Source organism: Lampris incognitus, chromosome 7 (assembly GCF_029633865.1).
Source record: "Lampris incognitus isolate fLamInc1 chromosome 7, fLamInc1.hap2, whole genome shotgun sequence".
Classification (NCBI taxonomy): Eukaryota; Metazoa; Chordata; class Actinopteri; order Lampriformes; family Lampridae; genus Lampris; species Lampris incognitus.
The window spans coordinates 26,562,166-26,585,114 of record NC_079217.1 but is presented as its reverse complement, the minus strand read 5'-3'; the positions used below and the strand labels follow the sequence as shown (position 1 = coordinate 26,585,114).

At 44.5% G+C, this 22,949-nt stretch overlaps 1 protein-coding gene across 1 annotated transcript in view; it reads left to right on the top strand.

The window, feature by feature from the left end:
- kmt2a (lysine (K)-specific methyltransferase 2A) overlaps nt 1-22,949 on the top strand; it is a 56,160-nt gene that overhangs the window by 6,575 nt on the left and 26,636 nt on the right. The window contains exons 2-12 of the mRNA XM_056283214.1: nt 4,985-5,057; nt 5,611-8,993; nt 11,040-11,217; nt 11,732-11,960; nt 12,151-12,812; nt 12,962-13,038; nt 14,506-14,742; nt 16,751-16,897; nt 19,343-19,441; nt 22,113-22,233; nt 22,474-22,587. Of these exons, the coding sequence (XP_056139189.1) occupies nt 4,985-5,057; nt 5,611-8,993; nt 11,040-11,217; nt 11,732-11,960; nt 12,151-12,812; nt 12,962-13,038; nt 14,506-14,742; nt 16,751-16,897; nt 19,343-19,441; nt 22,113-22,233; nt 22,474-22,587 (5,320 nt within the window). The remainder of the gene's footprint in view (nt 1-4,984; nt 5,058-5,610; nt 8,994-11,039; nt 11,218-11,731; nt 11,961-12,150; nt 12,813-12,961; nt 13,039-14,505; nt 14,743-16,750; nt 16,898-19,342; nt 19,442-22,112; nt 22,234-22,473; nt 22,588-22,949) is intronic.

Genomic DNA, 22,949 nt, shown 5'->3' with positions numbered 1-22,949 from the left:
ATTGCAGTCCCATATGCTGCTATAAATAAACATGATGAAATGACATATGCACCTCCCTTCTTAAACACACATACACTGAGCACAAAGTGAATCAACATAGAAGGTTGGTCCAGGATCCTGTAGTTATTAATCATTCTGTGGCATAGCAGAGTTTTCTCCTCCTTTGCTCAGAGTGTGCAAGGCACAGTGGTGTAGGGTTAATGTGGCATGAGTGTAAGGACTCCTAAGACTGTGGGTCACACACATTATCGTAACAGATGCCCTTCTATGTCCTGAACTGGGAAGAACTGCCTTGCATAGGAGAGACAATGTGATTTGTTTGCTGAATGGCCTTCCTTTGACCGGCTCTATTCCCTCTGGCTCTGAGGTTGTAAGTACAACGGGTCAGTTTAGGTTTGCTCAAAGAAGAGATGCACATAAGGCCTGTTTCCTTGATGGAAAACCCAAAGGCCAAGCCTTGCTTCTGTTTGGGACACCTGGGCAGGCGCTAACTCACATTGTGACTTGTATAGTGATTCCTGGTGCTGGAGCAGTGAAATAGAATTTATTTGAAGGCTGAATTGTCAGTAGAGATTCTTTACTGAAGTTCTTCTCTTTTCAAGATTAAGTGTTATTTTTAGGACGCCATGTGAAAGTGGGAAGTAAAAGACTGAAGTGAAACTTAAACAGGAGCCCAGACAATAGCAGCCTCCTTATCACCACAGATACCTTCCTCCCTCCCATTCAGTGGCACATGAAGCCAGGAATCGAGTTGGGTGATATTACTGCTTGTGTCAAACAGCCTGGTAAATATTGCTGTCACAACTACCTTTTTGGCTACAAGTCGGCAAGCCTGGATACTGAGATTTTGAGCCTCACCACCTACTGGGTGGTGCAAACAAGAAAAAGACTTGTCAGGCTGAGAAACAGCCTGCTATGCTAGCAACTTTCCTCGTCTATCCATCTAAGTAACTAGAAATTGTATTTTCTTTTGCCTGCTGTCTTTTCAATTGTCTCAGACAAGGGTGTTTACTTTACATTTCTGAATACACCCTACCAGTTTAGCATGTACCTTTAATGGAACAGGAAAGCAGTTGTGTTGGCATGTAGAAATTATTCAGTGGGATTTGGACACTTTCCTATTCAAAATGTCTGCAATGGTTTGAGATTTGACTAACCACTGGTAACTCATCCTAAAAGTAAGAGACATGTGAGTCAGCATGCAAAAGTGAAATTGGGTACTTCGTTATGGCTGTGATCCCATAGTCCTCGTCCAAATGGTTTCACTTCAAAAATGACTCAAGTATAGCCCAGATCTAGGCCATGTGACAACTAGAAGAGCACACTCAGTAGAGTGCAGATCCTCGCCAGGCATATCTCCCCTTCTCTGGTGCTCAGACTTGGCAACAAACCACCCCTTTTTCACCTACCTGGAGAAATAGTAGTTACGTGGATGTAACTCCAGTTCTATGGGTACATGCTTAGCCCATTCACATGCTTCGCTATTGGTTTACTCTATCAAGGCTCTGCCTTGGCACCTGAGAAAGATCTTTGCACTCACCACCGAATCGGGTGGTAGGTGCTCCTAGTGCCCGCCCCCTATAAGACCCCAGCATCTCTGCTGCTCATCTCCCTTTGAAACTCAGCAACAGAGACTGGGGCCAGTTCGTCTGACCTAGCGGCTCAAAAGGCGAACCAATCAGCCCCGACGGTCGCCCTCAGAGAAAACCACAAGGGACACTTGGCGTTCTCCCTGCTTGCAAACAGGTCAGCCATTGGTTGCCTGAACCATTGCCAGATCTGTTCAACTATGTCCGGGGCGATACTCCCTTCATCCTGAAGCAGGCCTCCTCTGGAAATCCTGTCTGCCCCCAAACTGAGAGACCCCGAGATGTGGCAAGCTTTCAGAAAGAAGAGATAGGGAATGTCCAAGACAGGTTGAACACCGTCAGCCTGTGCAAGGCTGTGGGTACCTGATGGCCCTTTGTCTGTTCAGGTAGGCCACCTCCTTAGTGTTTTCTGACCACACCATGATATGCTTCTCTCTCAGTTGAGGAGCGAAGACGAGAAGCACCTTGTGAGTCACCGTGAGCTCTAGAAGGTTTATGTGGCGAGGGGAGCTCAACTGCATGGCCCCCGTGTGGCCTGCCCAAGGGTCCTCTACCAGCCGGCCAGGCAGACATTTGTGAAAACCTGAACATAATGAAGGACACACTCCAGTTAAACATCTCATGGAGGCGGCTTGGAGGGTCCCATAACTGCACATCCCTCTGTGCCAGTGTAGGGATGTGAAGCTCACACTTTTTGGCTTGGGTCTGATCATACCGAACAAACCAACGTTTGAGATTCCTTATTTGTAGCAGCCCCAGGTGCACCACTGGGTGAGTTGCTGACATCATCCCTAGGAGTGACATAACACTCCCTGCTGACATCGACACTGAGGAACTGACACATTGAGTCAGCCGCAACAGTGCCTTCATGGTCCCCTCTGACAGGCGTGCCCTCATAGTGTCCAACAGCAGACTGAGGTAGGGCATCTACTGGCTCGGCTGAAGGGCACTCTTGGTGGGATTGGCAACTAAGCCCAGCTACGTGACATGTCGGTTGACCAAGGCTGTGAGGACTTCTGCTCCCTGCCAAGACGTGGCGAGAATCAGCCAATCATTGATGTAGGTCAAGATCCTCGCCCCTTTCACCCTGAGCGGCTCCAGCGTCTTTGCCACACATTTGGAGAATGTGCACAGGGCCAGGTAGTATCCGAATGGGAGGTGAGAGCACTGATACATCCGTCCTCCCACCACAAAACATAGGAACTTCCTGTGATGCGGCAGTATGGAGACATGGAAATACGCGTCAGTCAAACCTATGGACGTCATCCAGTTGCCTGGTCGGAGCGCTTGTGGGTCAGCTTGTTGAGGGAGCCAACCAGGAAAGCCAAATTGCTAGTAAGTGCCACCGCCTGGGAGGCCCCACATAGCAGTGGCCGAAAAGCAGGTTCGTCAAGCGATCCTGCTCATCCAGGAGTGATGGTCGACCGCCTGACCAGAGGGAGGCTGAAGTGGGGAGGCAGACTGATTGCATCCTCAATGAGCAGCACTCCATTGTCGCATTCCCAGCCCTCCACAAAGCAGTAGGGACCATAGGCCACAGTGGGGGGTTTAGCAGACACTGAAGAGCCCCACTCACATGGTGGCGCACCATCTTGGGGCAGACCACACGTAGTGGCTGCAGCCTACCTTGTGGCTGGTGCAGAGGCTGATGGTGAAGTCATCCACAGGGCCAGAGGAGGGGGAAGCAGGTAGGAGCGGAGTGCTGATCCTCTCGGCGGCTGAGACAAATAGGCCAGGCAGGTTGTCGAGCAGGTAATGATGCTTCAATGGCGGCTCTGCATCAAGGAAAAGGGAGGCAGAATCCTTGTCCTTGAAAACATGACACTCGTCCTCTTCGTTGTATTCATCCCATGGCTTGGAGGAGTCGCTGCTCTCTCAAGTACTGGTGCCTGACCGATGCAGGAGAGGGGGAAGGACTTGGCATACTTCTACCAAATCTCGGCTTCCTGGTACTGCCAAGTGAGGCAGGAGAAGCAAGACGGGTGGGTGTCCAGGGGAGACAACTGGACAAGACAGGAGGAGCAGATCCTGGAAGACTTATTGTAGCTAAAAACCGTGACCCTGGCGGATGTCAAAAAACTAAATTCGCAGAGATCCATACCTCAGGTGGCTGAGTGAAAAAGGGAGATGAGTAGCGGAGATGCTGGGTTCTTAAAGGGGGCGGGCGCTAGGAGTGCCTACCACCCGGTTGGGCAGTGAGTGCAAAGATCTTTCTCAGGTGCTGAGGTGGAGCTTCTACAGGGTAAATCAATAGCGAAGCCCGTTAGAGGGCGGAGCACATATGTCAGAAGGGAAAATACAGAGGCACGGCCTATGTGTCTCTCTTTGGTGCTCGGACTTAGGCGAAAAACCAGCTTAGGGTATAGCACTCAATTGTGGGGTAAAACGGGTTTTTCAAAGGTTTTGAATCCCTGCAACCACAAGAGGTCCTTGATCATACAGTCATATATACCTGTGCACAGATTATTTGACTGACGGGCCCAGTAATATGTGAAATTAGCAGACTGACACACACACACACACACACACAGACAGTAAAAACAGTGTTGTTCCTGCCATCATAAGATTTGTGCAGTGCCCAAGTCAATTGAACGGGAAATATGGGGGGAATTTTTTTTTGCAGCACTCAAGCTAAAAAATCTACCTAATAAAAACGTTTTGCCTGTCAGTCTGTGGATGCACAGCCTTCTAGGCAGACCCTCACATGAATACGACCAAGTCTAATGTGAACTTGCACTTTCCAAAAAGAAAAGGTTTGCTACAAGACCATTTTGGTCTACCCCTGTGTTTACTTTCATAATGTAGTAAAGCTGGGTAAACTCACATCTACAGTTGACTCAGATCGGGCAGCGACACAAATATGCAACACTTGCTGTTTCGACGACAGCCTAGATGAAGTTTTCCCATTATAACTTTTGAATTTTTTGGATTATCAAAATTCTTTTAAGAACTTTTGATCTTTTAATAACTTTTGAACTTGTGAGTTGTGTATGCACACGGCTGACTTAGATCGGGCAGCGACAAAGCAGCGTTGATCGAGCGAGCTAGAGAATGAATGAAGAGCGGGAGCAGCGGTAATGAGCACAAATGTTTTTCAAAAGTTTTGAATCATTGCAACTGTGAGAGGTTCTTGATCATACAGTCATAATTCTGCACAGAAAAGTTTAGGCTCATAGGGCCAATAGGATGTGAGGTTAGCCACGGATAGACACGCACACGCGCAACCAAAAGCATAATCCCCTCCAGGCCATCCACCTGGCGTGTATAATGTATTATGATGGATGCTTTAAATGTGATCCCTACTCATGTTCCCGTTGTTTCCAGATTTATTAAAAGGCTTTATGTCACAAAAGATTAAACCTCTTTCCTCTTCTTTTTTTTAAAATTCTCCATAGGAAGAAGCATTTGGAGGATTTGGAACAGCCACTGAGCAGAAAAGAATACAGAGCCCTTCAAGGACTTCTGCAGGTGAAACTTTTAAAATCTCACCTTTTTCTTTATTAAATTAATATATCCACAATTCAAGCATTACATATATTTAAAAGTGTTGTAGTGTTTTTGGTTACCTCTCCTAATGCAAATTGAGGTTAAATGACTTAAATCATTAAGGAGGGAGAGACAAAACTCATGGTTGTGTAGCAGAAGCTCTGATATTTACAGACATCTGCCTATTTGAGCCAAATGTAGGCTTTAGCATCAGAAATCAACTCAATACTTAATCATTTGAAAGCCCACAAACCAAGATGCAAACTATATGAACACTTAAACCTGTTAGAGACAATCTTTCAAGGCTGAACATGGCAGTGGACCATTAAAAATCAAACCATCGCTTCAATAAAGCTTACTAAATTATGATAAGGCTTTTCTCTGATATTAGGGAAACCGTAAAGACTTAAGTTGAGGCCTATATTCCTAAGATGTCTGGCACCTGATATTTGAGTCTTTGTGTTTAACAAAGCTGCTGGTTTCACATAGCTAAAACTTGTTGAATCCCTTCTGCTGTGTTTTGTGTTATCATCAGGTGCTTCAACACAGGAAAAAAAGCCCCGTGGTCGTCCCCCACGTGCTCTGACTACCCAGAAATCCCTTGCAGGTGTCCACCCTCCTTCCTCCCCTGTGTCCACTACCCAGGGTAAATCGGAGGGTCCTGAGCGGCCATCCGAGAAGGTCAAACGGTTGCCTGGAAGGCCACCTGGCTCTGGGGAGAAGAAAAGAGGCCGTCCCCCTTCTTCAAGTAGTCATAGAGCATGGCATACAGGCAGCCATGCAGCAGGGGAAGACAGCAGACAGTTACGGCCTGAGCCAGGCATGGACACAGATGAGGAGAGGGACAGAAAGGGTGCCAAGAGGACGTTATTGGGCTCCGCGCAGCAGCAGGAGACTGAGGCCAAGTTGCTCAAAGGTGGACGGGGCGAATCCAAAGTTACTAAGCTGAAGCGGCTGAGAGAAGTCAAACATGGCCCTCTCAAGTCACGCCTCAAGACTTTACCTGGTGTGCCCAGACGTAGACGAGGGCGACCACCATCTGCTGAACGGCTTAAAGCTGAGGCAGCAGCCGCAGCGGCTGCTGCCCAGCTGTCCACTGAATGTGTGGATGGGAGACACAAAGCCTTTAGGCTCAGAGGGGACAGAAGCACAGAACTACACACTCCCCAGCATGCCAGGCTCAGGAATGTGGATGGCTCTGAGCTCCAGGACTCGTCTAGTCCCCCTGCCTCCCCATCTCCGTCCAAGCTGGGCAGGCCACTGGGCCTTAGACAAAGTCCTAGACACATTAAGCCTGTCAGAATTGTCCCCTCTTCAAAACGCACTGATGCAACCATCGCCAAGCAGCTGCTGCAACGTGCCAAGAAAGGAGCGCAGAAGAAAAAGTTAATGGAGAAAGAAGCTGTTGCCATCGGTGGACCAAGTGCTGGAGGCGTGGAGGCTGGCATCAGAAGGAGGAGGAGGACCCAGCTAAAAAACATTCGACAGTTCATCATGCCTGTGGTTAGCACAGTTTCCCTGCGCATAATCAAAACCCCGAAGCGCTTCATCGAAGATGAGGGCAGCTTTGTTACCCCGCCACCTCACATGAAAATGGCACGTTTAGAGACCACCTCTTCGTCTGTCTCTACACCTGCTCATCCCACATCCTCTACCAGCACCTCTAGCCCTTCCCCTGCCCTGGTCTCCTCTGCCACTGTTGCTACTAGCACCGGCACCACTCCTCCTGTTGACTCCCTCCCTCCTCCTCCACCCCCAGCCCCTGTTCCGAGTGTTCCCTCAACAGCTGCAAGTCTGCTCAACAGCAGCGCCAACAACACCACCAATGGCCGGTTCAGCAGCAGTGCAGCATCCTGTGGCTCCAGCGCTCTGTCACAGCACTCTTCTCAACTCTCTTCTGCAGAGTCTTCCAGATCCAGCAGCCCGAGCCTGGATGACTCATCATGCGACTCTCAGGCTTCAGAGGCCACACAGGCCCTGTCAGAGGCAGAGGACCACTCACCTTCCTCTCAGGGAGAGAGAGAGGTCAACCTGTTGCACAACTCAAGGCCCCCCTCCCCTCCATCTGAGCCAGAGCCTGAGCATGTGGTGATGGTAGAGAGGGGCCGTCGAGGTCGGAGAGGACCTGGGGTGAGCCAGGGGAGTCTTGGCCAAAGAGGGAAAGTGACACTGACCCCTGGGGCTAAGAAGCCCATCATTAGCCCAGCGACAGGAGTGCTGATGTCCTCCTCTGCCCTTGGAAGTTCCCAGCAGGCCTCATCCACAACCTCCTCTTCACCTCCACCTCCACCTCTTCTGACCCCTCCTCAGCCCCCCCAGTCAGCTTCCTCCAACACAGCTGCTATCAGTGAGCACCATACCCAATCACCTTGGATCGTGCCTCATTCCATCTCTCCTTTTCTCTCTGGACCTTCAGTGCTCTCCAGCATGTCGGACAAACGCAGCCGGTCCATCCTGAGAGAGCCCACCTTCCGCTGGACATCCCTATCCTGTACCGAACAGCAGTACTTCTCCTCTGCTAAATATGCCAAGGAGGGCCTAATCCGCAAGCCCATATTTGACAACTTCCGTCCTCCCCCTCTGACAGCAAAAGATGTGGGACTGATGCCCCAAAGTGCCAGTGGAGCAGGGGGAGCTGCTCCAGTTGCATTTCCAGCACCAGGCAGTGGAGCAGGGACAGGGACTCGTCTATTCACCCCCCTGCACCACCACCCCCATCACCAGCACCCCTCCTCTTCCCGCTTTGAAGCGCCACTTCAGAAGCGCAGCCCGCTGCTACGTGCTCCACGCTTTACACCCAGTGAGGCACACTCTCGTATTTTTGAATCTGTTACCCTTCAGTCATCTTCTGGGAGCAGTCCTGGCTCTCTTTCGCCTCACCAGTCCTCCTCCAGCTCCAGCAGAGCCTCCCGACGAAGGCGGAGACGGGCTTTGGGCACATTACGTGGCCAACCCCGATCTCCCTCCCACTCTATGACCAGACGCAGTAGCCAAATAGGAGGCCAAATGTCTGTGGGGAAAGGCTCCTCTGAACTGTCTGTGCTGACAGGCTCTGCCTCTAGTAGTAACCCCAGCTCTTTGCCAGGGGTGTCAGCCAGTACACTTGCCACTAGTGCCTTAACCCCTGCTTCTTTCCACACATTCTCCACTGCACCCTTGGGCTTGGCCCCACATGGGGTTTCTGACAGCAGGAGAGGAGGTTCCGGAAACCCGGTGTCTTCATCCTCCACATCATCTTCTTCTTCCCAACTCTTCCCTCTCTTCCCTTCCAGTGCCCAGGACACAGGGCGAGGTGCTGGAAAAGGAGGGAAAGAGAGAAGCACATCAGCTTCCCAGGAATCTGTTTCCAAGGAAAAGGAAAGGGATCATGACAAAAGCCGAGAAAAGGAGAATAAGAGGGAGGGGAAGAAGGATTGGGAGAAAAGAGGAAAAGTCTCTACACCGGATGCCTCTCCTAATGCAACTTCCAGCCTCTTCTCCATGGATGGCAGGGACACAGAAGACCCTATGGCATCCCTCACTCTTAAAAAGACTCCAGGGAGAAAGAAATTGGTGTCCGTTGATACTGTTTCTGAAGCTATCTCTGCAGAGAAGCGTGGGCTCCATTCTGCTGCTCCCTTGTCATTTGCTAAGGGGCGCATACTTAAGAAAGGTAGACCCTCAGAGAAAGGAGCAGAAGTGGAGGATGGGGAGAAAGAGAGGGAGAAAACAAGTGCTCCTAGCCAGCAGATGGCAGTTCTTCCTGGACAGCAAGGCAAACAGCTCCCTGCTCCCTCTCTGGGTTCCATGTTGGCCCATGCAGAGAAACAGCCTGTAACTGACAAGCGGGTAGTGGGCCTGCTGAAGAAGGCCAAAGCTCAGTTGTTCAAGATAGAGAAGAGCAAGTCGCTGAAGTCTCCAGACCAGCCTAAAGTCCAGGTCTGTTTTTGTTCCCTTTCTTCTGTGCATAGATTGTTATTCTGTCTTCCTGAACAAAAAAGTTCTGTTTCCCTCCACCTCATCTATCTACAACTGTCTCTGACATGATTTGGAGAACCTTTTTATAAATAGAATCATGTGTTTGCACTCAGAATGAAACTTGACAATAGGAAAGTCCCTCAGAGGGTGTTATTTAAGGGGAATTCTGTCTGCCTCATACATTATGCAGAAAGCAGAGCAGCAGCAATGCTTTTGAAAGTATCTTCCTTTTGTCAAGACTGCACTCGCAAAACCGTTTCTGAAGAAGGTGCTGACAGGGGAAGTCACTGTATCTGTTCCATAGATCATGGGGGCTTATTTGTATCAGATGAGCAAGGTCTCAGCCAATCAAGATTTTCCACATCAGTCAAAGAACCTTCATAGATTTATAGTGCTTTCCTGTCATTAAGACTGACATAACTACTTCAACCACAAAGGAACAAACCGCAAAACCTTTAATATGTAATATAGATATGCGCTTGTGTATCAAATTACTCTCGCAGATTTTTATTCCATCTAAACAGGCCTATATAGCACTAATTGTAAATGAACCAGCTCTGTGCTCCCCTCATGCTCTAGTTCACTGGTATCGAACCATGTGCCATGGAGGGTAGAGATTATGCAGGTTTTCATTCTAGACTCCATGCCAACTGATTTCACTCAGTATGTTTACATGATTTTTAGAAAGTCGATTTATTGTGTTAGTCCGACTAAAACTGGACTTTTAAAATGCATGTAAACGTGTTAGTTCGACTGAAATTGTACTAAATCGAATTTCTCGAAGTCGGACTAACACACCTAGATAATGCGGTTGGGGATGATTTGCTCAGGCATGTATACGTTTCAGTCGGCCTTGAACTGGCCTAGGTGTTCTGCGCATGATCCTTAGTTCCCGTGGTGGTCTTTCACCTTGAAGTTGAACAACTTAGTATCAAGCAGTATCAGCATGGTGAGTGCAAGAGTGAGAACCACGCATTTCTGGACAGATGAGGAGACAAACTTTATGTTGTGTCAGTTAAAGGAGTTGAATATCCTAAAGTACATGGATGGAAGGAAAACACAGAATGGCGAACTATTTTAAGAAAGTGGTGGAAAAGTTGGACGAAGCGGGATTTAAAAGAACCCCCGTCCTGGGGACTCAAAACTCATTCCATTAATCCGCATAATTTATTGAATGACCTGTGCGTCATCCGAAAATTCTCCCTCCGCTCGCCATCCGAAAATTCTTTCAAGATTACCCTCTCCCACCAGTCTTTGCTCCTGACCCACATCCAAAATGTAGGAGAAGCCCATGGTAGTAAAGAGGGCACAAAGTGGAGCATAACAGAAGTTGCATGGTTGGAACACTCCAAGAGCATATGGCGTTGTCTTCTGCCTTCAGACATCACCATAAGCACCAGGGATAGCGTACATCTCATTTGTACTAAAAGTAAAGCGTAGAGTACATATGAAATGTACAGCGCTGTAAAGTTGTCTATGTTTTCACCGCTTGACATGGAACCCGCTTGCCGCTTGCTAACTTGTTTGTCACTTGTTTGGTATGTGACACAATAGGTCAACCAGAAGAAGGTCCAATAGCAACCAGCTGAAAGGGGGCATATTGCCACCTACCGTACCGGGGTCGGACATACTTCCATCAATAAATCGATTTTTCCCCCCGGATCTTGTATACTGGGATAATGACAGTAGTCCAATTACATAGCTTAATTGAGCTATAACCATAGCTTGACTTAACTGTGCATGTAAACCCATTGACTGATTAGTCTTTCTCTTTGGTTGAAGGCATGCTAAAAGGTGAAATGACTTGTTGTGTAGACTGGTTGGAAAACCTAGATATTCTCTGCCCTTCACGGTACACGGTTGAGTACCACTGCTCTAGTAAATTAACCTTCCAAATGCTGTAGTTGACGTTTTGAGATATCAGTTTGTACCTTTCTCTCACACAGAATATAAGCCTTGGAAGGGCTAATTCATAAACTGACTGCAAGAATGTTTATTTGTGAGCAGGGTCAGGAGAGCGATTCCTCTGAGACTTCAGTCCGTGGTCCACGCATCAAGCATGTTTGTCGTCGCGCAGCTGTGGCCTTGGGCCATAACCGGGCAGTTTTCCCTGACGACATGCCCACACTCAGTGCCTTGCCCTGGGAAGAGAGAGAGAAGATCCTATCTTCTATGGGGAATGATGGTAAGGCATGCTCAACTTTTATGATTTTTTTTGTGTAAGGACCTCAAGGTCTGGCTGTTAAAATGTGTTAGTTTGGATAGGTGATAGATTAAACATAATGGGTTGTGGTATTGGTATATGGTATAGTCACGCAGGGATGGGCAACATGACCCAGGTCTTTGATTCCAACCAAGCAGTTACACACCTGATTCTATTATTCAACCAATAGTTTTTGCTAAGGACCTTGATTTGTAGACTCAGGTGTGTAACTGCTTGGTTGGAACAAATAAGACCTATAAAACAAACTGACACATTTCAGTGTCAAGCCTTGTTTGACTCCCTGATGAAGGCTTGATGCCGAAATGTGACTTTTTTTTTCTTAATCGGTTTTATATGACAATGCCATGACATTAAAGGTGTTTTAACTTTTAAAAGAGAGTACTTTGGAGGTTTCTTGTTATTTTTATGCGGAGGTGTCTGTCTGTCTGTATTGATGACCTACCATAATACAATTAACAGTATATGTCTACCTTAGACAAGTCATCAGTGGCCGGCTCTGAGGAAGCGGAACCCCAGTCCCCTCCCATAAAACCACGGGAGACACGGCAAAAGGTTGTACAGGAAGCCCCGCCCAAAAAAGGGCGTCGTTCCCGACGGTGTGGACAGTGTTCAGGCTGTCAGGTTCCAGAGGATTGTGGTGTGTGCACAAACTGTCTGGACAAGCCCAAGTTTGGAGGGCGAAACATCAAAAAACAGTGCTGCAAGTGAGTCTTTGTAGTTGCTTTTGGCGTTTTTGTCATATTGACTTTCTCTTAAAGGTTTTGATTAGAATTGTTCTTTTAACTGTCGTTTCACTAAGATTTAAGAATCCTAAAGATGAAAAGGGTGTCTGTGGCAAAAAATGAATACGTGACCCAGTTTTGACCCTTTGCCCTTGTGACTTGTAATCATCAGGATGAGGAAGTGTCAGAACCTTCAGTGGATGCCCTCAAAGATGTTTCTCCAGAAGCAAGGCAAGGGTAAAAAGGACAAGAAGAAGAACAAGCTGTCCGAGAAGAAGGAGGGCCTCCATCCTGTCAAAAGTCCTAGCTCAGAGCCAGGTCTCAAACCTATTCCTGCACTACCAAAGGAGGAGCCGCCACGTAAGAAGAGTGAAACTCCTCCTCCAAAGCAAGGAGAGGAGAAGTCAAGACAGCAACCGCCGTCTCAGCTGTCCTCTCCAATCCTCGCACCTTCCCCTACTCCAAATGAAACGCCCAAGGCCCCCAGTGCCGTTACAGCGCAGACCCAGTCTGCCGCCCCAACACCAGACTCCAAGCAGCTCTCAGCCCCTAGTAGTATCCCCAGTAGAAAGGGAAATAAACTACAGCAATCCCTACCTGCATCTTCCTCTTCATCATCTTCTTCCTCCTCCTCCTCTTCATCATCAGCCCAGAACTCTCCTGCACAATCTACCCAATCCCCACAACCATCTCAACAACTGCAGCGTCCACTAACAAATCAGGCACCTCCAAAAAAGGACGCCCCACTCAAAATTTTGCCAAGTGAGCTCAAGAAGAAGCCCCAGCAGCAGTCATCACAACAACAGAGCTCAGCTATAACCACACCTGATAAAGGTTGGATATTGGCTTTGATTTTCTTTTTTTAACGGAAAATTGTTGAAGCACTAGAAAAGCATTTGAGCAAGATTGGAGTTTTTAGTGTGTAGTGTATACACAACCCCACTCTATTCTTAAAGTTGTATCTGTATAAATTTTCTTTTCAGCCCTTGAGTTGAAACAGTTAAAGAAGCCCAACCCTCGGTCTCTTCCTCCACCTCCTAAACAGAAACCAAAAGACATGGTAAGCAGTGCCTCTCATGCTTGCTTCTGTTCATTTCCTTCATCTATCCTTTACTTCATGAAGAATAGAATATCTTGACTACAAGCAGGTACCTCTTGACATCTCTTAACCAAAAAAAATGCTCTTGGACACATGCCTCCTTCCAGTGAATTTTCTTTTTTTTCTCAGAACGTCAACTGTCATATTGCATAGAGGTTTATTACTGATCATAAAGCACATGCTCATCTTGTGCCTCATGTGCTTGTGATGTTTGGCTTGCACATTTTCACTCTTAACCTCTTAAACATCATGCTGAGTTTGTATATCCATATGACATGTGCTCTTATATTCCTTTTTATTTATAAAGATTATTTTTTTTGGCCAATTCTGCTTTTTTATTGGGTAGGAAAGTTAGAGAGTGATGGGGAAAGGTGGGGTGAGAAGGAGAGGGCATGCAAATTTGATTTGATCCCAAGATGATGTTCTTAGGCCTGAGACAGCACGATATAGACTTAAATGGCTGTGCCACCAGGATGTCTCTAATGCAACAGTTGTATTTGTTCCCTGTGTTTTTATATGGGTCATGTCCAGGGTTGGGTTGTATCAGCATTTCGTAGTCAGAATCCAGACATGAAGTACCTGTTTTCTGCCCACATTGCGTTTCCAAACACTAGCATTCTGAGTAGTTAGCTACTTTATGAAATTTGAAAATACTTTTAGATTACCTCTCTCCTGATCAGCATTATAGTTGGGACTATGTGTTTACATTTCGTTGGTGGGTGAACATGTGCTCACGTAAAAAATGAAGTTATAAATCGAATGGAAGGAAATTGTCTTTTAAAAAGTAGGGTAGGCTGCAGCTCAGCAACGACTAAAAGCATACTATGCATCATGGGTCATGTGATGTGTGTGGGTGCGTGCATGTCTGCCTGCGCGTTGTTCTAGTGTGTACGTCTGCGTTTCTCTTTCAGCCTTTTTCTTGTTCAGGCAACATAACAATACTAATAGTGCGGTGGGAACAACTTAAGAGCCCAGTGTGAAACTTGTATGCCCTGGCATCAATCTTGTCCGTAATCAAAAGTAATCCTACAGTCCAGTGTGCACTACACATTGGTAGAGCACAGCAGTAGTTGGCAGATGGTCAACACATTGAGATAATGGCCTGTAGATACCAGTAACACTAATAAACAACAATGTGACATGAATAATATTCATGATGCAGAACAACTGTTTCATCTGCCTATTGGAGATGTATTCTAAATGTAATCTGATTAAGTTGGCCTTTTTGAGTATTGTAACCGAATATTTTACTGATTACATTTAGGACAGTGTATTCGGTATTCAGGCACTAAATACTTTATCAAAGTATTCTGCCCAACCCTGGTCATGTCATCTTGGACTCTCCTGTCTTACTGTCTGACAAAATGTTCCCTGCCCCCCCCCCCCCCCCCATCTTTTTGCTGTTTTTGTTCCCCTGCTAAATAGAAGCCACTGGCTGCTAAACCCCAAAGCAGCAGTACTTTAAACTGGCGGAGCACTCCCTCGATTGGGGGCCAGGCCAAGCCCAGAGCGCCCTGCGACGGAGTGCATCGTATCAGAGTGGATTTCAAGAGAGACCATGATGTGGAGAGGGTGTGGGAGGCTGGCGGCCTCAGCCTGCTCACCTCTGTGCCTGTCACACCCAGGGTGCTCTGCTTCCTGTGTGCCAGCAGTGGCAATGTTGAGGTAAAAAAAAGAATCCCATTAACTCAGACTTAATCATAGACTCATAAGCTTTCTTAATTTTTTTTCTGTTGTGCTCTCACACTCTTCTTTTCTTCATTTCTTTTTTGATCTATTTGACTCAGTCTCTTGCTTGCCAAAATTTATAGAACCGTCTTTGGGCAACAGGTAGCCAATCAGGCCCTCTTCAGCAGCCTGATGACTCATGGCTCACACATACAGTGCTGCTTGAAAGTATGTGAACCCCTTGAGCAGTTTAGATGTTTCTGTTGTTTTACCATGATTTTCTTATTTTATCATCACTAGTTTTTATATATGAAATGTCAGATATATGTTTATCAATTGCATCTACTTGTTTAGTGGGACTTGTTTAAGTAGCCCAAAAACTACATGAAACATGGAATTAGGGTATGTGCAAAAGTAAGTGAACCCCCAGCTGCATTGGTTAAGTCAAGCAGGTAACAGACTTAGGTGAAACACATTTGGGTGCTTAATTAATCATTTAAGCAGACCAATGAAATGAGACATCCTTGGGAAAGGGTTTGGCCTGCACTAATTAAAAGAGAGAGGAAACCAACCAAACCACTGTGGTCCCATACAAATCAACAATGCCGAGAGCAAAGGTGATATCCGAGGACATGAAGAAGAGGGTAGTGACAGCCCATCAGTCTGGGGAGGGCTATAAGACCATCCCCAAAAGATTCCAGCTCCATCCATCCACTGTAAGACATATAATTTACAAATGAACGGCCTTCAACATGACAGCAACTCTGCCTAGAAGTGGACGCCCATCAAAAATATCACCCAGAAGCACCAGAAAAATAATACATCAGGTAAAGGCCAATCCACACATCACCTCTAGAGAGTTGCAGACCTCTCTGATAGCATCTGGGACAAATGTGCATACGTCTACAATCAGACGAAAATTGAATAGCCATGACATTCACAGGAGGGTTGCTAGAAGGAAGCCTCTGCTCTCAAAAAAGAACAAAACTGCCCGTTTCAACTTTGCCAGAGAGCACTTGGACAAACCAGAGGCCTTCTGGAAGTCCATTCTCTGGACAGACGAGTCCAAAATAGAATTATTTGGTCACAATCAAAACCAACATGTTTGGAGAAAAGCCAACACTGCATATGAAGAAAAGAACCTCCTCCCAACAGTGAAGCATGGTGGTGCAAATGTGAAGGTCTGGGGCTGCTTTTCTGCTTCTGGACCTGGACGACTCCATATTATCCAAGGAACCATGAATTCTCCGGCATATCAACAAATTCTTGACCAGAATCTCCTGCCATCAGTCAGGGAGTTGAAGCTGGGACGAAAATGGATTGTGCAACAAGACAATGACCCAAAGCATTCCAGTAAAACTACAAAGGCATGGCTTCAGAGAAAGAGGATTCGTACTCTGGATTGGCCCAGTCAAAGTCCGGACCTTAATCCAATTGAAATGTTGTGGCAAGACCTGAAGAAGTTGGCACATACCAGATGTCCCTCCAACCTCTCTCAACTGGCTGAGTTCTGCAAGGAGGAGTGGGCAAAAATCCCCATAAGCAGATGCGAGTGACTGGTTAGTGGTTGCAGAAGACGTTTGGTTGAAGTAATGGCTGCAAAAGGAGGAACCACAAGCTACTAGTACAAGGGTTAACATACTTTTGCACATGTTAAATTTTCAGTTTTTGTGAAATAAACCACCTTTGTTGAATTAAATAATGAAAATATATCGCTTTTTGTTTGTGTGTCCATTATTTGGAAGGTGTGCTTTACAAATTTGGATTTGAATGTATGTGTAATAAGCTTATTTTAATGTTTTTTACAAAAACAGTGACCCTGTCTGGAGGGTTCACAAACTTTCAAGCAGCACTGTATGCTCATGCTCCTATACCTCAAGTTTTTATTCACCAGCCAGTTGGATCGAAGCTCTCCAGAGGTCTGTACTAATACATTTGGTACACTCTCAAACGTTAATTATCTTACACCTAACTGTTTGTCTATCTACCCTCTTTCTCTGTCTAGTTTGTCTTCTGCCAGGTATGCTGTGAACCGTTCCATCTCTTCTGCTTGGGGGAGACAGAGCGCCCCCTCCAAGAGCAGTGGGAGAACTGGTGTTGTCGACGATGCCGTTTCTGCCAGGCTTGTGGACACCAGCACCAGAAAACCAAAGTAGGCCAATCAGTAAATTTATTTAAACTTTAAGCGGGACACTAATGAAGTCTATTCCCAGAGTATGGCAAGAGAGAAGTTTTCATCATCAGTAGATTGCACTTGTGTTGTTTTTCCAACTGACTTCAATAAACCATATTGTGTGAAACTGATTTTTTTTTCCTACCTGGGACCCACAGGTTTTTTGTTTTCTTTTTCAATTTATGTTTATGTTAAAGTAATCAACAACCCACAGGGAGGAAGTCTGTTGGAATGATTTACTCTGTTACTTGATGTTTATAGGTTGTGTCAATAAGTTTATTTGTAAGTACGTAACTGCTGCTTTCAAACCAGGTAGCAGAAGATCTGAAAGCTTGCCAATTAGATCCCACATAAATAAGTCTATGGAACAACTCCTTCATATTCTTTGACAGGTCTGTTGAAGTGTTTCATTAGCTAATATAGGAGAGAAAGTAATTTAAATCAATAAGTCTGTTATTTCACTGCAGCTAAATTTATTCATTTATCTGTAAATTAAAGCTACAATTTTGGAAACTGTAGTCCTAGTTAAAATTCCTAACAACTATGGTGATACCGATAATTAAAGTGGCGTTTTATCAATCCTTGTCCCAGAGATCCATTCAGAATGAAAGCGTCCCCACTGCTCTGGTATCAGCAAATTCTCCACTGCCAAACAAAAAACACCTGAACCTGGGTGTTAGCTGTTGTTGTAGGGTCAACTGTTGGTAAAGTTTTCTACAGCATCTCTTCTTCAAATTTGCTGCTACTTGCCTTACTCTTCCACATTTTGCTGCTACAGTAAACCTCTGTTCATGTTTTGTATGTTTTCCAGGGAAATTCTTTTGCAACAGTAGTCATTATAATAATTTTGCTTTTTTACAACCTGGGTCTTATTTCCATAGTTTGTGCCAAATCATTTTTATCATTTTACTTACTGGCCTCATTGTGGAGATCTCGGACATGGGATCACTGTTGGATTTAACTTAACTATGGTGTCTTACGGGGCCATGAAATATGATCCTTAAAGGTATGCAAAAATCAAAACTGTGAATATGCAATTGTATAGGTGTTAGTCGTGTTTTGTAGCCTTGCTGTCAACTCCTAGAAATGTCATTAACAGCTCTTCAACACTTCCCTGGTTAAGAGGTAATCTATTATTATTATAGTCTTTTTCCTACAGCCGAAGAGCATTGTGCTTTTCTATGTCACAATTCAGGAATGTTCAAATATGGGTTGCCGCATCGTCTATGGGCATTGCTTTTAATGCGTGATTGACAAGTATATGTGTGTGAAATGACAAGTTCATTACTTCACTAATCGTTGCGAGAAAATGCTAACTTTTCAGAATCTTTGTAGTGTTGAGCGGTGCAATGTTTCATTCCACAGGATGCGAGATGTGGAACATGTCAGCAGGCATTGGTTTGAATTTTAGATAAAAGAAATTCCAAGCCTGTTTCGTCCAAAAAGTAAGTGTGTGTGTGTGTGTGTGTGTGTGTGTGTGTGTGTGTGTGTGTGTGTGTGTGTGTGTGTGTGCGCGCGCACGTGCATTCGTGTGTGTATGTGTGGCTCATTTTGTGTGTGACTTTTGCTCATCTGCATATTTAAGTGACTATCAGTGATTTTAATTTAGAACACTTTTTATAATATTTGGTCAAACTCTTTCTACGTCCCGACAGCTATCGAGTAAGAAGATGTACTGAGGAAAATAATCTGGTTTCTGCGGCTGCCTTGTAAACGGAGACAGAACATGTTCTCTGTACCTGCCCCTTATCAGTCAATCAGGAGAGTTCTTTGCACCCCGCCGTCTCCATTGGTTTCCACTTGCTGTCAATCGGTTGTACGTTCACAAGGCTCTTTGGCAGAAGTGAGGGGGCAGATTCTCTTGCAGTATGTTTTCAAAGTATAGCTAGCTATTGCTAACTTATGCCCAGGATGCTTACCCCCACTTTAAAGTAATGCCCACCCTAACCTAGTGTGTGGACTTGCATCAGAAAAGTTAGACTTTAATATGGCGATTTTAATGAAGTATTTGATATTTTTTTACCTTAATTTTTTGTGGTGGTCCTTTGTCCGAGAGCTACACAATGAGTGAGTAAAATGATATCATAACTGATATACACCATGGCAGAAACTACGCCAGTAGACCCAGGTTGTAAAATAAATGGAATGATCCTTTAAAATGTGGAAGTAAATGAGTGTTCATGATTTGGATACACTGTTGTCTTAAATGTGACAGGGACAGGATTGTGTCAAAATGGACTTTTGTTTGCAAAAAAAAATCTTTGTAACTAAAAAAAAAAAAAAAAGTTGCAATAAGTGCAGTTTCCACTGACTCAAAATAACCTAGAAAGATTCACTCATTCTCCTGTTGTTTTGAAAGTGTTGACCTGGGGAATTTAGTATTTTGATTTTCAAGCAATTTTCCTCACTCTTCTGTCATTGCAGCAGCAGTTGCTAGAGTGTGACAAGTGCCGTAACAGCTATCACCCAGAGTGCCTGGGTCCCAACCACCCTACGAGACCCACCAAGAAGAAGAGAGTCTGGGTATATACACATGGTGTTCTCCCCCTCCTACTTTTGATCTATTCCTACTCCTTAACATAAACTAACATTTGCAGTGCCTGACAGCAATCTAGCATTATGCCAAGTTCATTTTTCCCCCAGCTTCCTTTGCTACAGTGCTACAAATATGTATGCTATTCTCTCACATGCTTTCTTAATGACAGCGACATTTTACTCTTCCTAGCCCTGGGACAAACTACACATATTACTCTTATACCTCCTGATGTAGTGGGAAATCTCAGTTATTCAAAACCTTTCTTTTTTTTCTTTTTTTTTAAGAAATAGCTTAAATCTAAGCAAGTGTGTAGAGCCAGTCCCTGGTGTAAATCTCAACAGATATTGGCAATAGACTATGAGAATTACACAAATTGACAGTTGTCATTCTACATAATGGGCTGTGTTGTATGTAACCTGTCAAACTACCTCTTTAAAATCAATTTATTTCAAAGTGAAAATAATTTTTTCATATGGTTTATTTATTTTGCCTACCTTCCATAGTTAACCTGATATTACTGATCAGTATGTTAGTGCACAAATTTTAATTGTCATACCATGTAAATTACTATGACATTAGTTTAGCCTAACAGATGTGAGTAATTTGTACAGTGGTCTGATTTGGCGCCAACCAAATCTAGTAAGACATATGCTACCCTTTTCTCTCCAAGTTCCTTGTTGCAGATTTTAACATCCTGCTAGCAACACTAGAAATAATCGCATTTCAACGTGGATAACTATGACAAAAGAATTTGCTCTTTTCATTGCGTGCTTGACTTGTTCTTTCAGCAGTATCAAACATTTGCAAAGAATGTGCCTTGAACACTTAGCAGAGCTCCAGTGTGACCATGTAGTCGCATTTTGCACCTAGTTTTGGCATCAGTGCGAAAAAATTTTAAACCTAGGTGCACTGGTGTGACTTGCAATATAACCGTGTTTTTTTTTAATCATGTGAAAACCAGTAAGAGTGAGAACTTGTGTGTTAATGAGTAGGCTTGGGGTATGTGTGTGTATACACATATGAGAGAGAGGAGTTAACTGCAAGGCTGTCATGGCGTGACCAAAACAAAGCAGCATTGTGGGGGAAGAAATTGCACGCGGGATGTCAGTCGCCACTCAGTAGGACTTGCTCTCGCTGTGAAACGAACAATGAAATGAACTATTGATTCGTTTTTTTTTTTAAAAGAAAAGACCCTCCTTCAGACCCTCCTCCTGTTCCACTGACCCAAACTAATGACAGTTCAGACGAGGAAGCAGCAGGTGATGTGAAAAAGGCAAAGACTTATTCCTTCCGACAGGAATGGCTTGTGCAATATCCATGGCTGCGATTTAGCAAAGAAAAAGGCACCATGTACTGCATATATTGTTCTCAGTGTGGGCCAACTTTTGCAGGAAAAAACAAAGTTTGTCGACCCCTCGACTGGCACTGCTATGTTCAAGCACGACACCATCTTTAAGCACAACAGCAGCCTGAAGCACAAACTGTGCAGGGACAGGTGCGCGGCTGGAAGTTCAGTGTCTTTGCAAACAGCTTTTGAAAGGCAGGCATCTGCAAACCGTTGTGCAGTAGAAGCCGAAATGAAAATAAAATTCCATACAGCGTACTACATCACCAAAGAAGAGCTACCATTCACAAAATTCAAGGGTCACATACACTTATTAAAAAAGAATGGCATTAAAGTTAACCCCACACACAGCAACGATACGACATGTGCCCAGTTTATTGGAGTGGTTCTTGTGCTGTAATGACAGTAATGTTACTGACCACATACCTTATGTTTACATTTATAAATGTATTATTTGGTGCCTATGTTTACAAAAAGCAATTTAAAGTTCACATTTTATTTAACTTATTTATTTATTGTTTTTATATTTTTGTTTTGTTTGGTTTTTTTGCTCGTGCTATCTCACTTTGTGACATTTAAAATAAAACAGCATATTGTTATTGCTATAAGTGGTCTATTTATTAACAAAGCATTTATCAGTAATACAGTTAAGACGGAAAAAATATCAATGTGTTACGTTGTGTCGATTTAAGTGGTGCACCTAAATTTTGTGGTGGTGCTCCTAAAATTTTCATTAAGGAGCACCAGTGCTCCTTATGGAAAAGGTTAGTCTGGAGCCCTGACTTAGTTTTTAATATCTATGTCCTTGCCTGTTTGAGAATTAGCTACAGTAAAAGCCTAGTTTTTCCAATTATGGCCCTTTGTAGGGAGTTGACAAAGATGTAGTTTATCACTAGCTGCAATGGGCCCTGTTAGATCTAAAACTAAAGCATATTGCTGTTTAACAGTAGCACTAAATGGAATATGCTTGTTCATCTTGTCTTCATAATGACAACCACAAAGTCAACAAACGACTTCTCCAATGCTCCCTTCCCAACATATTACTCATAAGTTCAGGTTCCATGTAAAAGATTTGCCATTATTTGCTACAGTGGAGGAGCACAGTCACTTCAGTCCCACCCACCATGATAGGGATTTTTTCTTTGATTATTTGTATTTTGGTAATAGTTTCCACCAGACCCAACTCCCAAGTGTGGAGTAGGGTCTGTGTAACAATACTACTGTGACTTTTACCTTTTTAGTGTCAATTGCACACAGCTACCTCAGTGTAATTAACTTGCTTATGTGTTTTTCTTGTTTTCCTCAATTTCCAGATCTGCACCAAGTGTGTGCGCTGTAAGAGTTGTGGAGCCACAAAACCAGGGAAATCCTGGGATGCCCAGTGGTCACATGACTTTTCCATGTGTCACGACTGTGCCAAACTCTTTGCTAAAGGTAAGTGGTGAACATATTGAATCAAGGTGAACTATGGAATACCACAGAACAAAAAAAGATTTTTCCCTTTGAGCATCTATAGTCCACTGGTTTTTATTATTGGATGTTGTAGGAGGGATTCCATAACAGCTATTGCTTTTGATTTATAAAATTATGTCTAAACAACACAAGTGGCTCTACATAGCTCTGACCAACAGTCAGCCAGTTTTTCACACCAAATATTACTGTCTTATACTTAAGGGAACTTCTGCCCACTGTGTGATAAGTGCTATGATGATGATGACTATGACAGCAAGATGATGCAGTGTGGTCGCTGTGAACATTGGGTCCATGCCAAGTGTGAGAACCTCACAGGTCAGTTTGCCCTTTCACATCACTAAAAGCGCCTCAAAGAGAACAATGCTTTAAAAAACCCATATGATTTATCATATTTGCAATACAAAGATATTTCTTCTGATGGTGATCACAAGGGCTGGCCCAAAATAGCTCAATATTCAGATACTCATTGAGCAAGCTGGCATTAGGACGTGACTTCAGTATTTCGGGTTCTTTTTGTTTTTTTGGGGTTTTTTTTTCCTCTTCTCTGTCGTACTTTTTACTGCTTATACTTTCTACTACTACTACTTTTTTCTAATGCACAACTATGTCAGGAGTTGTTATATACAGCATCATGACTAACTGTTTTGTAGTGTAACCTATTATCCCTGTCCTCTTTG